General features: G+C 39.7%; 1 protein-coding gene across 1 annotated transcript; it reads right to left on the minus strand.

The window, feature by feature from the left end:
* Positions 1 to 621: 621 nt before the first annotated feature.
* LOC133021334 (sterol 26-hydroxylase, mitochondrial-like) lies at positions 622 to 12896 on the minus strand. The gene is made up of 9 exons (XM_061088126.1): positions 12506 to 12896; positions 11241 to 11431; positions 9075 to 9274; positions 7680 to 7877; positions 5158 to 5321; positions 4326 to 4492; positions 3729 to 3810; positions 3130 to 3336; positions 622 to 2393 (listed from the first exon to the last, which is right to left on the minus strand). Exons 1-9 carry the CDS (start codon positions 12773 to 12775, stop codon positions 2274 to 2276), a joined length of 1599 nt encoding a protein of 532 aa, XP_060944109.1. The 5' UTR covers positions 12776 to 12896; the 3' UTR covers positions 622 to 2273.

Raw genomic sequence — 12896 nt, forward strand, 5'->3', positions numbered from 1 at the left:
GCTATGAGAATAGCAAGTAACTCAGAATTTCTTCCTGCTAGACTGGACAGGTGTTTTGAACGATGGAGAGAGATGGGAATAGTAGTATTGGACCAGTTGTTCGAGGGAGGTGTACTGAAGTCATTTGAACAGCTTAAAGAGAAATACGAGTTACCAACCCAAGACTTCTACAGATACTTACAAATAAGACATTATTTACATACACATCAAGAATGGGAAAAGCTCTGCTCACCACCATCCAAAATGGAATACTTCTTCATATCTGCAATTCAAGGAACAGTGAAAGCAAAGTTCATATCACATTTATACAGGATATTGCAGGAAGAACTAAAGGAGAATAATTTGGATATTAAAGAAAAATGGGAACTAGAGATGAAAATAACAATTTCTGATGAACAATGGGAAAAATCATTCGAACAGGGACACAGAGTAACCAGTAGTCCTAACTGGAAGGAATTTGGATGGAAGCTTAAAATGAGATACTTCAGAACTCCACTTATAACATCCAAATGGAGCATCACATCAGCACAATGTTGGAGGGGTTGTGGCAAGGTGGGACACCATACACACATATTTTGGGAATGTCCAAAGCTATCAGAATACTGGCAAAAAATACAAAAGGAAATAAAAACTTGTTTATTTATAGACATACCATTAGAACCATCACACTTCATTTTAGGGATACTGCCTGATAACCTTGAAGAAAATAGCCAGACAAAACTTCTGAGAGTCCTTCTTTTAATAGCAAATAAACTAATAACAGCCTCCTGGCTGAAGCCACAGCCCCCCACAATAACCCAATGGAGGGGTAGAATTCAAGATATGTACAGGATGGAATACTTGACTGCACTATTACAACTGAAAATAGAGGTTTTTAAAAACAACTGGTCCCCGATTGCTCTACATTTCCATCTGATATGAGCAATATATATATATATATATATATTGCTTTTGTTTTCCCTTTTTTTCCCCTTTTAAGCAATGGGCATATGCAGGTCATACTATTTCAGAATAATGTCTTGATGAAATGTTATGTGAAATGTATTGTGTCTGTGGACATTGTTAATCGGTAACTTGATTTTGATATATTTGGATCATGATGGCCTGGACCCGAGACATACATGGACAGTTAACCCCAGTAACCTAAGACTTGAACCCGTGATACCTAATTTCATGTTAAAAACGATGTACTGTATGACTGTATTTGACAAAAGGAAATAAAAAGAAGTTCAAAAAAAAAAAGACCGAGTACAATGATGATAAATAACAAATAATAAAAAAAAGGACAAAGGACATTCTCCCAAGGAGAAGTATAAGTGTACTACCTAACAGGTAGTGAAGCCTCAGTATTAATACATTTATTTGAAGCATTTCTGATTTTTGAATCCTCCTTTCTACAGAGATAATCCTTGTTTTGTAATAATTTATCTATTTTATTTTATTTTGTATTTTTCTCTCCCCTCTATCACTCATTCCCATCCATTCTGCCTGTAAAGCATCTTGCTAAGTGTTTTGCTTATCAAACTCTTCCTCTGTCTGGTACTTGAGTCTTTATGCTGAGCTGCCGTTTTGACCAGATTTCTCTTCCTGGAAAAAGATGTGTTCTTGAATTCAATAAGAAATAAAATACAAATATGGCCAAAATGGCCACTAAATGCAAAATAGCAGGCTTCCTGTCGCGTTTTTCAAATTGCACCTATAGACTTTTTTGTTTGTCTGGTCAAGATACACATGTGTATCGATTTTTGTGAAGACACCGTTTAGCCATTTTGCCAACCCTCTTAAAATTTTTTCCAGAATACGTTTTAAGTTGATAGTTGGAAACTATTCAAAGTTGCTCACAGGGTTTGTGGACAACAATCAAAATATAGAGTACCAACAGATTTGTGCTGAATACCTTAAATTGATGCATTTTGTGTTGTGGAAACTAAAGGAAATCTCACTCAAAGTCAAGGTCATCAAATTCTTCCTGCTGTGAAGCAACAGCTGAAGAAAATGGACAAAACTCTTCACACTCACACTAGGTAAAAGATTCCGTATTTACATACATAAAACTTTAAAAATGTCTATACACACTGCATTTTATTCCTTACTGTTCAAGTTACTTCTCCACCCAGATTATATTCTAAGTCACAGTTTTGGCACATTCCACGCAGCCACTTCTCTGTATCTGAGCCGTGGTGTCCGCTGACAGGCAGGCTACACCAAGGGAATACTAAGCCAGTTCACAGAGAAACTCCTCCCTCTGCTGCCCCCACGCTCGCCTCCTCCCTCTAGCGCCTCCTGTCCAGAAACTGCAGGTTGATTGGTTTAGCAGGGCAGAGCAGGGTTCTGGTGATGGGCTTCACTGTCTGTCCAGTAGGGTCCGGCCTCACCTCGTATCGTTTTATCAACTTCAAAATAAAACAGAGAAGATCTTTATCAAGCAGAAGAAAGTTTTGGCTGGAATTACTTTGTTGATGTGAGACAGTAGAGTTCACAGTCTACGCTAGTGTTTATGATTAGCAACCACTAAACAGCTGACAGAACCACAACTGGGGTTTTTGATTGGGTCCAAAGTCGGACAAAGGCTTTTTGGTTTGTGCCAAGACAAACAGAAGCGGAGCAGCCGGGTCGCTGTGCTCTGGTAGGGAGGTTACTACAGGTCAGTGCTGCTCCTGGAGAGCAGCTAAAAAAACTACTGATTTCCTGGGAATAAAAACACAGTTTGCTGTTTAACCTGCTCAGTTCACAATGTTGTTTGGCTGCTGCTGGAGACAAAGGTCACTGAGGTTAACATAAATGAATAAAAATGAATATACATTTTTAAAATGTCAATAAATACAATTAAACAAGGTAAGAATACGACACACTGTGTTGTAGAAAATCAGTTATTTAGACATTTAAAATTTGAATTAATGAACAGTATTTTTCTACATTATAACAATTCATATCCAATAAATATTTTGATTTCATTACATCAATATATTCCTTTGGTATTATGTATTTACACAGCAGCCTCCAATGATTGTTGCCAAGAGGAGTTATACTTGTTTACAGCTTGATTACCTATATGCACTCTACCCTGATTTTGTTGTTTGTTTTTGCATCAAACAGACACAGAGCAACATAGGCATCACATGTTCTTACCCTGGACAAGAGGAGATACATCTCAAGCTCTGCCACTCGTCGACCCAGACACGCCCGGACCCCAAAACCGAACGGCACCGACCCAAACGGGTGATGCTTGACCCTCTCCACCTCTCCACGGAGCCATCGCTGCGGTCTGAAGGTGTGAGGGTCGGGAAAGACGCTCTCGTCATAGGACACAGCGTAATGGCACAGGTGAAACAACGTCTGTGTGAGAGGAATCGCTTGTTCACTCATTTTCATCAAACACGCAGAACACATTAAGGACCTAAAACCCCCAAAACTCTACTAACATCCACAGGTGCACTAAAAACAATCATGTTAAAGTTCCACATGCATATTGTGAATAATGCTATTGCAAAACCTGCAAATCTCATTAAAATCTCACAAAGGAGAAGCAAAAATGAAAATATAAATTACATTTTATATCACAAAAAATATTTTCAAAAATAAATAAGATGACAAACACATATTTACTCAACACTTCAAGTCATTCTCAGTCTTAAGTCCTAAGATTGAAAAGACCAAATAGAATATTCACTGAATATATGGACAATAACACTCTTTCTTATCAACCATGATATATCACAAATACTCACATTTTTTGGGAAGACGTAATCTCCCACCACAACATCGTCTTCAGCAATGACGCGGGCGTTTCCTGGCACCACTGGATACATCCTGGTGAGCAGAGAACAGACCGGGGAGAAGGTTCAGGTTTCATTCTCTTGGAAAGAAGCTGTTAGTTTTTGCCTCTCTTACGATATTGGGTTGTGTTCAACTGAGTTTTGTTTACATATTAATTGTTTTATTGTCCAGAATTTATCTCCCCTTTGTTTCTCCTTCTGATTAAACTACAAAAGTCACTTGGTGAGATTTAGTGAGAATAGTTCTTTTAATGTCACCTTTGGCAAGAAATTGAACAATAATCTTGAAACCAAATGATCATAATAAACCTCAAGATCCTCAAAACATTCATACCTAATGCCCGTGGTTTTGATATACAACAGTAAAGTTAAAATGTTAAAAATTCTCTACTTGAAAAAGGTTAGTTACTAGCAGCAGCCTTGGTCAAGTTATGCAAGAGGTGATGTTGGGTCCTTCAATCCTGAGCAAACACACTTTAAACAGGCAAATAATCCATCCAATCTCCTATTGATAAAATGCATTGACAAAGATGGAATATTCCATGTTACCGTAGCGTCTCCCTGATGATGGCCTTCAGGTATGGCATCTGAGCAATGTCCTCACTGGTCGTCATCTTGTCTCCGGGGCAAACTCCTATCACTTCCTGGTACAACTGTTCCTGGATCTCTGGCAGCTTTGCCAAGTGGTACAGAGCCCAGGAGATAGTGTTGGAGGTCTGCAACCAAGAGCAACTCCCACTGTTATCTGTTGCTAATGCTTTCAGGGTATGAACTGGTATAATCTTAGTATATAAGTAATAGTACATTCAAACCCTTAGTAGCATGGATATGTTTTTTTCTTGGAGTAAATCACAAAAATGTTCACGGATCACAGGCCAAACATTCAGCTTGAGCACAATTAGAATAATAATTTTGCTATATTTGATGAAAAATGGTTGTTAGATATTGTATAAAAAAACAAAAAAAACAAACACATTGAAATCGAGCTCAATGAAATTAAATAAATTTAGTGTCTAAATGAAATTTACACACTTAATCTTGTGTTAGAGGAAAACTTATCGAGGACATGATTCCTGTCCACAGGTTGTGTGAATTGTAAATTGAAAGTTTTTATTGCATTTATAATGCTATAATTTCAATTAAGCATCTATATCTATAGAAATAAAAGGTCTGTTGAAATTATTGTAATGATTTTATGAGTCTAAGTTAGCGACCTTTGTTTCTTAATCTTGGAAAACCGTCAGGATGGTTTATTTGTTTAGTTTTTTTATTGATGCCGCTAATCTGGTTTCTTTCTTTGTTTTATTGTACTTGTCTTGTAAGCCTCTTGCAGACTGGACTCGTCCCTTCCACAGAGCGAACACACACTGGGTCAACTCACCGTGTCGACTCCTGCCAGCAGGAGCTCAGTCATGCTTCCCAGAATCTCAGGGATCGTCATCTTGTCGCTGAACAGCAGGTGTGTGAGGTACGCTCCCTCCACCTGCTGGTCCAGTTTCACCTTCTCCTGGATCTCCTCCATTTTCTTCTGCACCAACTCCCCAGCTACAGGACACAAAGAGAAATGTTGTCTTTTTTAATTTGTTAGGGGAGAATTAGAAGTAAAAAAGTAGTAATTACTAGGCCTTCCAGGTACTTGAAGCTGCTTTACAAAGAAATAAAAATAAAAGAAACCAATGACAGAAATTAATAGAAGAAATGTTGCTATGGATAATGAAACTAGTGGTCTGAGGCAAAATAGTTTTTTAAGAGTAAGAGGAGATGGGCTCAACACTTTTGGCCATCGGATGTCGTAAGACTGTGAGGGATCTTGTTTAGACCAGGGGTTCCCAAAGTGGGGGTCGCGAGGTGCTGTCCAAAAAACAAATATGATTTTAAAATAATTTAATTTCAAAAATTAATAAATTATTGTTCATATACATACATAAATATGAGTTGAAATTAGAATAAAACCATGCAATAAAAACATCTCCATCAGTTTTTTCATATGAGGTGGCATATTTAATTGCACAGGCAAAAAAGCCAGACAAAATCGACGAAACATTAACTAAACCTGCTGCCGTAGTTATACAGCTGGCCATGCATGGGGATAAATAATAAGCCTGTGATCTGGAATCAGTGCCGCTGTCTAACGGGACTATTGCCCGGCGCATCACTGAAATGGCCCAGGACTTAACGTGCCAGCTGGTGGATAGAGTTAAGAAAGGGAAATATGCTTTACAGTTAGATGATCCACATATATATTAAACTCTGCCCAACAGCTTGTTTTCATGAGATACAGTTTTGATGGAAAACGTAATGCTGTTTTGAGAGTCTAAAGGCCGGCGCATGCTTCTGCGTTTTCAGGGGCACGCAAGCGCCTTAAGGCCGATTTATAGATGCTACTGCAACTGCGGCTGGCCAGGCAGTTGCATCGACGGACTCGTTTTGGTTTATGGTTTCCCAAGGGTTGCGCGTGTTAATTCCCCGCCAGAACACTAGACGGAGTAACGTGTTTTGTCGAAGTCTCTTCTATTTGGTCTATATTCATGCTTCTAAATCTCCGTGTTTTCTGCCGGTATTATTGGGCATGAAACTGGAAACTAGACTCCGGACGGTATCTAGTAAGGAGGCCAATCACAGCCTTACGGGCTGTGTGAGGCTTGTGTAGCTTTGTTGTATAACCTCTATAAAAACTAGAGGTTTCCGGTTCACGGAAGATTTAGAAGAACGAATATGGACCAAATAGAAAAGCGTTTGGCAGAAGAGATCCGAAAGTATGACCACTTGTAGAACCCGTCACTGACTGGCAGATTTTTCCGCCAGAAAAAGGCTATGAGGAGCCGCTGTGGCGATGTAAATAAACAGTCGATGACGAATGCCACACACAAAGAAGGCGTCTCTAAGGTCGTCTTCGACAAAAAACATTACTCCGCCTAGTGTTCTGGCAGTCAATTGCTATGCAACACGCGCAACCATTGGGGAACCATAAATTAAAATGAGTCCGTCGACACAGCTGCGTGAAAAGCCGCAGACACAGTTGCAGAGGCAATCCCCGCCTTGCGGCTGCGTGAGGCTTGCGGAGCTTTGCCGTATAGTTAGAAAAATTGGGCGATGCACGCAGACACGTAAGTACTCTTGCGCTTGCGTGCCCCTGAAAACGCAGAAGAATGCGCCGGCCTTAAAAGTGCGTGTGCGTGGCTGTGCGCAACATTATATAGCACATCCAGGGTCGGTGGGGGTCGCCAGTCTCTGAAACCGTTATTTTTGGGGTCGTGGGCTGAATAGTTTGGGAACCCTGGTCCAGACTATGATTCAGACACTGATGTGGGTAAAAGAGCAGCAGAATCCAGAAGAGTCGAAGACTCACAAAAATATTAACATGGAAAATATTTAACCATCAACTACCATAGGTAGTCAAAACTAAACACAGGAGCAAAGGCTGAGACACAACCCTCTTTATCCCCCTTCAGGAAGGTTTGGGATGACAATGAGGAGGAATCACCATTGACAAAGGAAAACTCTGTAGAGAGGTCAAAATCTGGATGATTGATTAATTTGAAGATTAACAAAATTAATTTGATCTCCTCAGCCTTCCTGCACGGTTCTCTGAAGTGAGAGAGTAGTCATTTAACCCACTTCCCTCCTCGGGTCACTGGCAAAACTTTGTTTACATAAGATAAGGTCATCACTCTTTTAAACCCAACTGACGGTCAAGGTCAGGCTGAAAAGGATCTCTCTTTTTAACCACCCTCAAAATAACAGTGAAATACGGCACCATTAGCAGCCATATTGCCCTTAACACATAGCAGCAAGTATCTTTACTAGTTTTACACCAATGCATTTGTAATTTTTCTATCTCCAGCCCACATTCCATCAAATGCACTCGCACCCATCTGCATAATGATGTGGAAGGTTGCTTACCCACTTTGAAGAGGTGATCCCAGACCGCCACAAACCGTTTCCAAGCGGGAAGGTAGGGCCACACAGACTTCGGGAAGAGGATCACGACCTGCGAGAGGTGGAACATTTCCCCAACGGAGGTAATGAACTTTTTGGTTTCCTCAGGCAACACCTCGTTCAAGCAGCCCATACGTGTCTCAAACAACACTGAACAGATACCTACATTCAAAAAGGAATATAAAGTTATTATGAATATCATGAATACATTTTAATAGGTCATGCACTAGTCTTAGATCTCCCTTAATACCAGAGTTTTTACACTATGACCAAAAACATGTGGACACTTGAAATTTACACGCAGAGGTAACAGTTCAGACCAAAGTCCTTTACATTCCTGGTTTCAGGTTTTCCACCAGATTTCCACCGGCCAACTAAGTGGCTAAAATTGACTTTCAAATTCCATTGACTAACAAAAACAAAAAATGTAAACATATCCTCCTTGGTGGAAAATGCTGATGAAAAAAACTGGTAGGTGGAGCCGTGGGCTCTTTCCTTATTGTCAGTGTTTAAACTAAGCTTCATATTTACTGTTCCAATATTAGCTCGCAGGGTCGGTTCTATTCTAACTATCAGTAAGAAAGTAAACAAGCATGTTTACAGAGTTACCCGAGTTTCTAACATTGATCATGCCTGAGGGAGGGTTTGTAAAAACTGCTGTAACAAAGACTTTGGGTAAAGGTCATGTAATGCACCTAATCCTCCCTGTGTGATCTCAGCAGACACTGGGATCAACTCCACAGTTTATCTCTCTGTATCTAATCAGTGGTCAAGGCCAAATACTATGCAGCCGTGTCAGAGTGAACACGCCTGAATGACAGAACGCTCACTTCCTCTCGAGATAGTTCATTCTCTGCTCCAACTACATAAAGTTACAAACGTTACAAAACACTCGAGTAAAACTCATTTAAAGCTGTAAGATCTGATGCAGGAGTGAAAGAGTCAAGGACAACTGCAGTGAGGTTGTTTGCACTTTCAACTCGCAGGCTAGCGTAGGATTGTTAATAAATAATAAAGACATAAACTAGAAAGGTTGAAGAGAAGTTGGATGCTTTATCATCTTAACTCATACCCGTCATTCATTGAAATCATTATTTTTCGTCGTTTCTCAGTGTTCGTGGGAGTGGCTCTCCAAGAGGAAATGAATTTTTTTTAACGAAAGAAGTAAAAAAAACTTCATAAAACCTTGTTCCATTCAGTGTGATGAATTATAACATATGTGCAGTTAGTTTTCATTCATGTAAGACTTTGTAAACACAAGTGACAAGTTTTTCTCGTTCCTCTACTACATAGTATTATTAATTCATCTTTTTTTCCACATCTGATGAAAGAAAACATCAGATGTGTTTTTCTGCCGACCTTCAAAAGCAAAATTGTAGAGTTCCTCCGTCAGGTTATTGACCATAACTCCCTGGCCGTCTTTCTCCCTCACCCAGGCCAGTCTGTCGTTAAAGTCTGTCACCACCTCGTTGATGGTGTTAGTGTAGGAGGAAACGTGTTTGGGTATCAACATCCGCGGGTTCAGGATACTGCGGATCCGCTGCCAGTTGGCCCCCATCCTAAAAAGAGGAGGATTATAAGTGGAAATGAGTTTGGGGCAGATCTGTTCATGTACAATGAATTTATACCCTAAAATGAAAACCCAATCTTTTCTATGACTTCTCTTTGTGGAGGTCACTAGATTGCACACAAAGATGTTGAAAGCTATCCAATTAATTCTGCAGAGGAAGTTTGTTATGGTACAAGTCTTCAAATCACGAAAAATTGCCGCTCAATTCACAATGGTGGACTTTCTCTTGGGTCTAGGCAAATTACCCAGAGAGGTTTTGTAGAAGATCTGGGCATGAACCAAACAAAATTTATCTGAAAAATGTTTTCTGTCATTTTAGGTAGTTCTTGTCACACTGATGCATGTTCAAATGCATATTTTCCCAGTTTGGTTTTACTTAGTTATTTGATGTTGTAAAAATAGGGGGGCTATTGCCCGTGCACATGTATAGGTCGATACCTTGATACCAAAGCTCCACTCCCTCAAAGCTAAGACTGGCTCCAATATCACAGCATTGGAAAGATTGCAGTTTTCGTTGTTGGGATATTTTGGCTTCAGTTCTGGATAGTGGGAGGAAGTGGTCAACAAGTATGTTGAACACCATGTTAAGTGTGCAAGACTCCTTGGGGGGGGGGGTGTCGGGGAGAGCTGGCAGTAGTGGAGTGGTGGTTTTACTTTGATAATGACGTTACCCGCGCTTCCATGGGTGGGGCTTCCTCTTTGCCTTGGACTCCTTTGGGAATGTATGCACTTTCGTCGCTCTTCTGACTTTCATTAGTTTTAAGTTGTAAATAACATCAGAAGTTAGTGTACATGTTATATAATAAGATTTAATGACATCATGTTAGTTTGTTGTGTTGTCAGATATTGTATTTGTGTAAACCTGCATGTGATGGAGAGGTGTGTCTGCTGCGTAGCGGTGCTGCCAGTGTAGGAACTGATAGCATGCTTAGCGACCATTGTGTTGTTAGGGGAAAGCTTAGTAAAGCTATGTATATTGTACAGGCGACAAGCACACAGTAACTTCATGCAGACACTGTTTGTTTCCAGAGCTGCAGGTATGTGAGTTTATGTATATCTTATTGTATTTTTTTTAATGTCCAACATGTACGTTAGATTGTCTTATTTATATAAAGTGTATTTTATTTATTTTATTTATTTTATTTATTTTATTTATTTTATTTATTTTATTTATTTTATTTATTTTATTTATTTTATTTATTTTATTTGTTAATTATTTTATTTAACTGTAGTGATAATTAATGTATATATATATATTCACTGAGTGGTGCTCTCTTTGCCTTGGACTCCCTTAGGAAGGCGACGAGCTTTCAGTACCTTCATACAGACACTGTTTGTTTCCACAACTGCAGGTGGAGGAAAAAGTCTGAAAATCCCAGTTATCTGTTAAGATGTTGATGGACGGACAATAAATTGTTAAGACATTGGATTTGAATTGTTTTTTAAGAAAAAAAACATTCACAACGCAGAAATGAAGACACTACATTTAAACACCAAATAGTTGTTGGTTGTTTAAAATCTTGTGTGTTACCTTTAAAGCCAAGAAAATTATCATTACTTATTCTTGAAGGTCCACCTCACACACTGTAAGCAGCTTTATAAATGAAAAGCATCGGGGGAGTGATGCACACCATGTACTGTCAGACAATGCAACATTTTTTAAGATTGTAAAACGGCTCTTTGACAATGGAGCTCAATGGATTTTTCAATCTATTAAACTTTAGGTCTCATCTATAGTCCTACTGAACACAGAGACCCCTCTAAAAAAAATGCATTGTTGAACTCAACATAGTTGTGTTATTTTCTAAATGTTTTCTCATGATGCAGAATAATTTTCTGATAAGTTTAAAATCGTCTCTCTGTACCCGAAATTCACTGAAAAATCTTGGAAAAAGTGTCGTTGGACTTGTCCTCTGACTGAGAGACAAAGGTAAAGCTAAGAATGATACACTCACTCGGTCAGGGGTCCAGAGGCCTGGTTCCTCATCTCTCGGTACAACCTCCAGTGGGGCATGTCGGTCCGGATCGGATGTTTCCCCTCCTGCCTCAAAACCTGCTCTATCAGGTCTGCCTGAGCCACGTTCACGATGGTCAGAGGACCTATCTCCGACTTCCACAGCGGACCGTAGATCTTTCGGTGCTCGATCTTTGATCAAACGATTTGAGTTAATACATTTTTTTTTTTTGTGGGATAGAGTGTATTCAATTGATATTTAGCTTTTTGTGTGTTTGTGACGCTGAGTGAAAGTTTGAATGTTTCTTATTTTTGTAACAGCGTCTTAATCACTCTGCTGTCTTCTTCTTTTCTTGGATAAGTCCAACAAAGCTGAGCATTAACACCAAATGTTGAATGAGACCTGTCCATTCTTGTGACTTGGGGGTGGACAGGTAGATCAGGTTCTACCTCAAACTACTACTTATTTACTTTTCCTTTTTCTAAACCTCTCATCAAGACGCCTAAAGGAGTTTATAGGCTATCATCAGCAGGCACAGCTGTCATTGCAGGGTTTCCAGTTGCCGAAGCCTTAATGTCCCTTGCTTTTTATTTCCTAAATATCTCAAACAATCTCAAAAGAAATACAGGTTTCCATGCACCAATTATAGAAGCTGTGGGGAGTCTAATGGGTAGAATGGCTGAGAATGATTTGCTAAATTAAATTCAAATTTTTCTATAGATGTTTATAGCTTTTTATAATTATCATTTTGTTATTAACTACACACTTGTTTAGTTTTTTGCTTTATTTCTTCCATTGTCACTTGCATTAACTTAAAATCATGTCATTAGACAGCATTTATCTTCAGATGTCTGTGTACCACTTTGTAAACGTGTATTTGAAAAGTAAAATGTAAATACTTTTTAAAATATATTTTTAATATTACAGCGTACTTGTACTGTGATAGAGTCTGGGTTTTTCTCAGTAGTAGGTTGGGTTAACACATGCATGGAGACTGATGATTGGTTAGCGTTACAGCCAGGGTAGGTCCAGAGTCCAACTCGGGTAGGGATCGAAGTGAGTCAGTGTGTAAGGGGAAATGTATATTTAAAATATATTATTATAGATATTATTATCATCTGGTAATGACTTATTAGTCTTTCATGATTTACATGTTGTTAGTTCTGTAGCTTCAATTGTCCAGGTCTTGATACAGATGAAAATGAAAAGCAGCAGCAGGCTGTCAACAACATGAGTGTTCATGTAAGACACGTATCAGTTCTCACCTGCATCTGTTGAGTCGTCTGTGAGTATCCCTTCACAAAGAGCCAGTACAGGTTGGTCAATAGATTGGGTCCGTGCAGCTCGTCCATGGCTTTCAGTTTGTTGGGGGCTCCCACCACGGAGGTGCTGCTGCTGCTGCTGGGGGGGGCGGCGGAGCTGGACGCATATCGTCGGTGGGAGTCCGGGCCCAGTCCGGCTGTCGGTGCCCCCATCCCGGTGCCCTGGTGTCGGTTCAGTCGCAGTCCGACGCTGATCAGAGTCCTGCGCATCATGTTCACAGCTCAGAGTCGGTGTGTTGTGTGTAGTGTGAGAGCTGCAGGCTGCTGGGCTTTTAAATCTATGTTTGTCTTTGTGTGTGTCTCTGTGAAGTCAATGGAGCTGGACTCTAAACAA

This window comes from Limanda limanda, chromosome 16 (genome assembly GCF_963576545.1).
Source record: "Limanda limanda chromosome 16, fLimLim1.1, whole genome shotgun sequence".
NCBI classification, from domain to species: domain Eukaryota; kingdom Metazoa; phylum Chordata; class Actinopteri; order Pleuronectiformes; family Pleuronectidae; genus Limanda; species Limanda limanda.

Excerpts from the sequence above, each read along its gene's own strand:
- LOC133021334 (XM_061088126.1), bottom strand. The coding sequence starts at position 12,775 with ATGATGCGCAGGACTCTGATCAGCGTCGGACTGCGACTGAACCGACAC. Across the intron at positions 11,432-12,505 it reads AGACGACTCAACAGATGCAG|ATCGAGCACCGAAAGATCTA; the intron begins GTGAGAACTGAT and ends GTTTGATCAAAG. Across the intron at positions 2,394-3,129 it reads TGTATCTCCTCTTGTCCAGG|TTGATAAAACGATACGAGGT; the intron begins GTAAGAACATGT and ends TTTATTTTGAAG.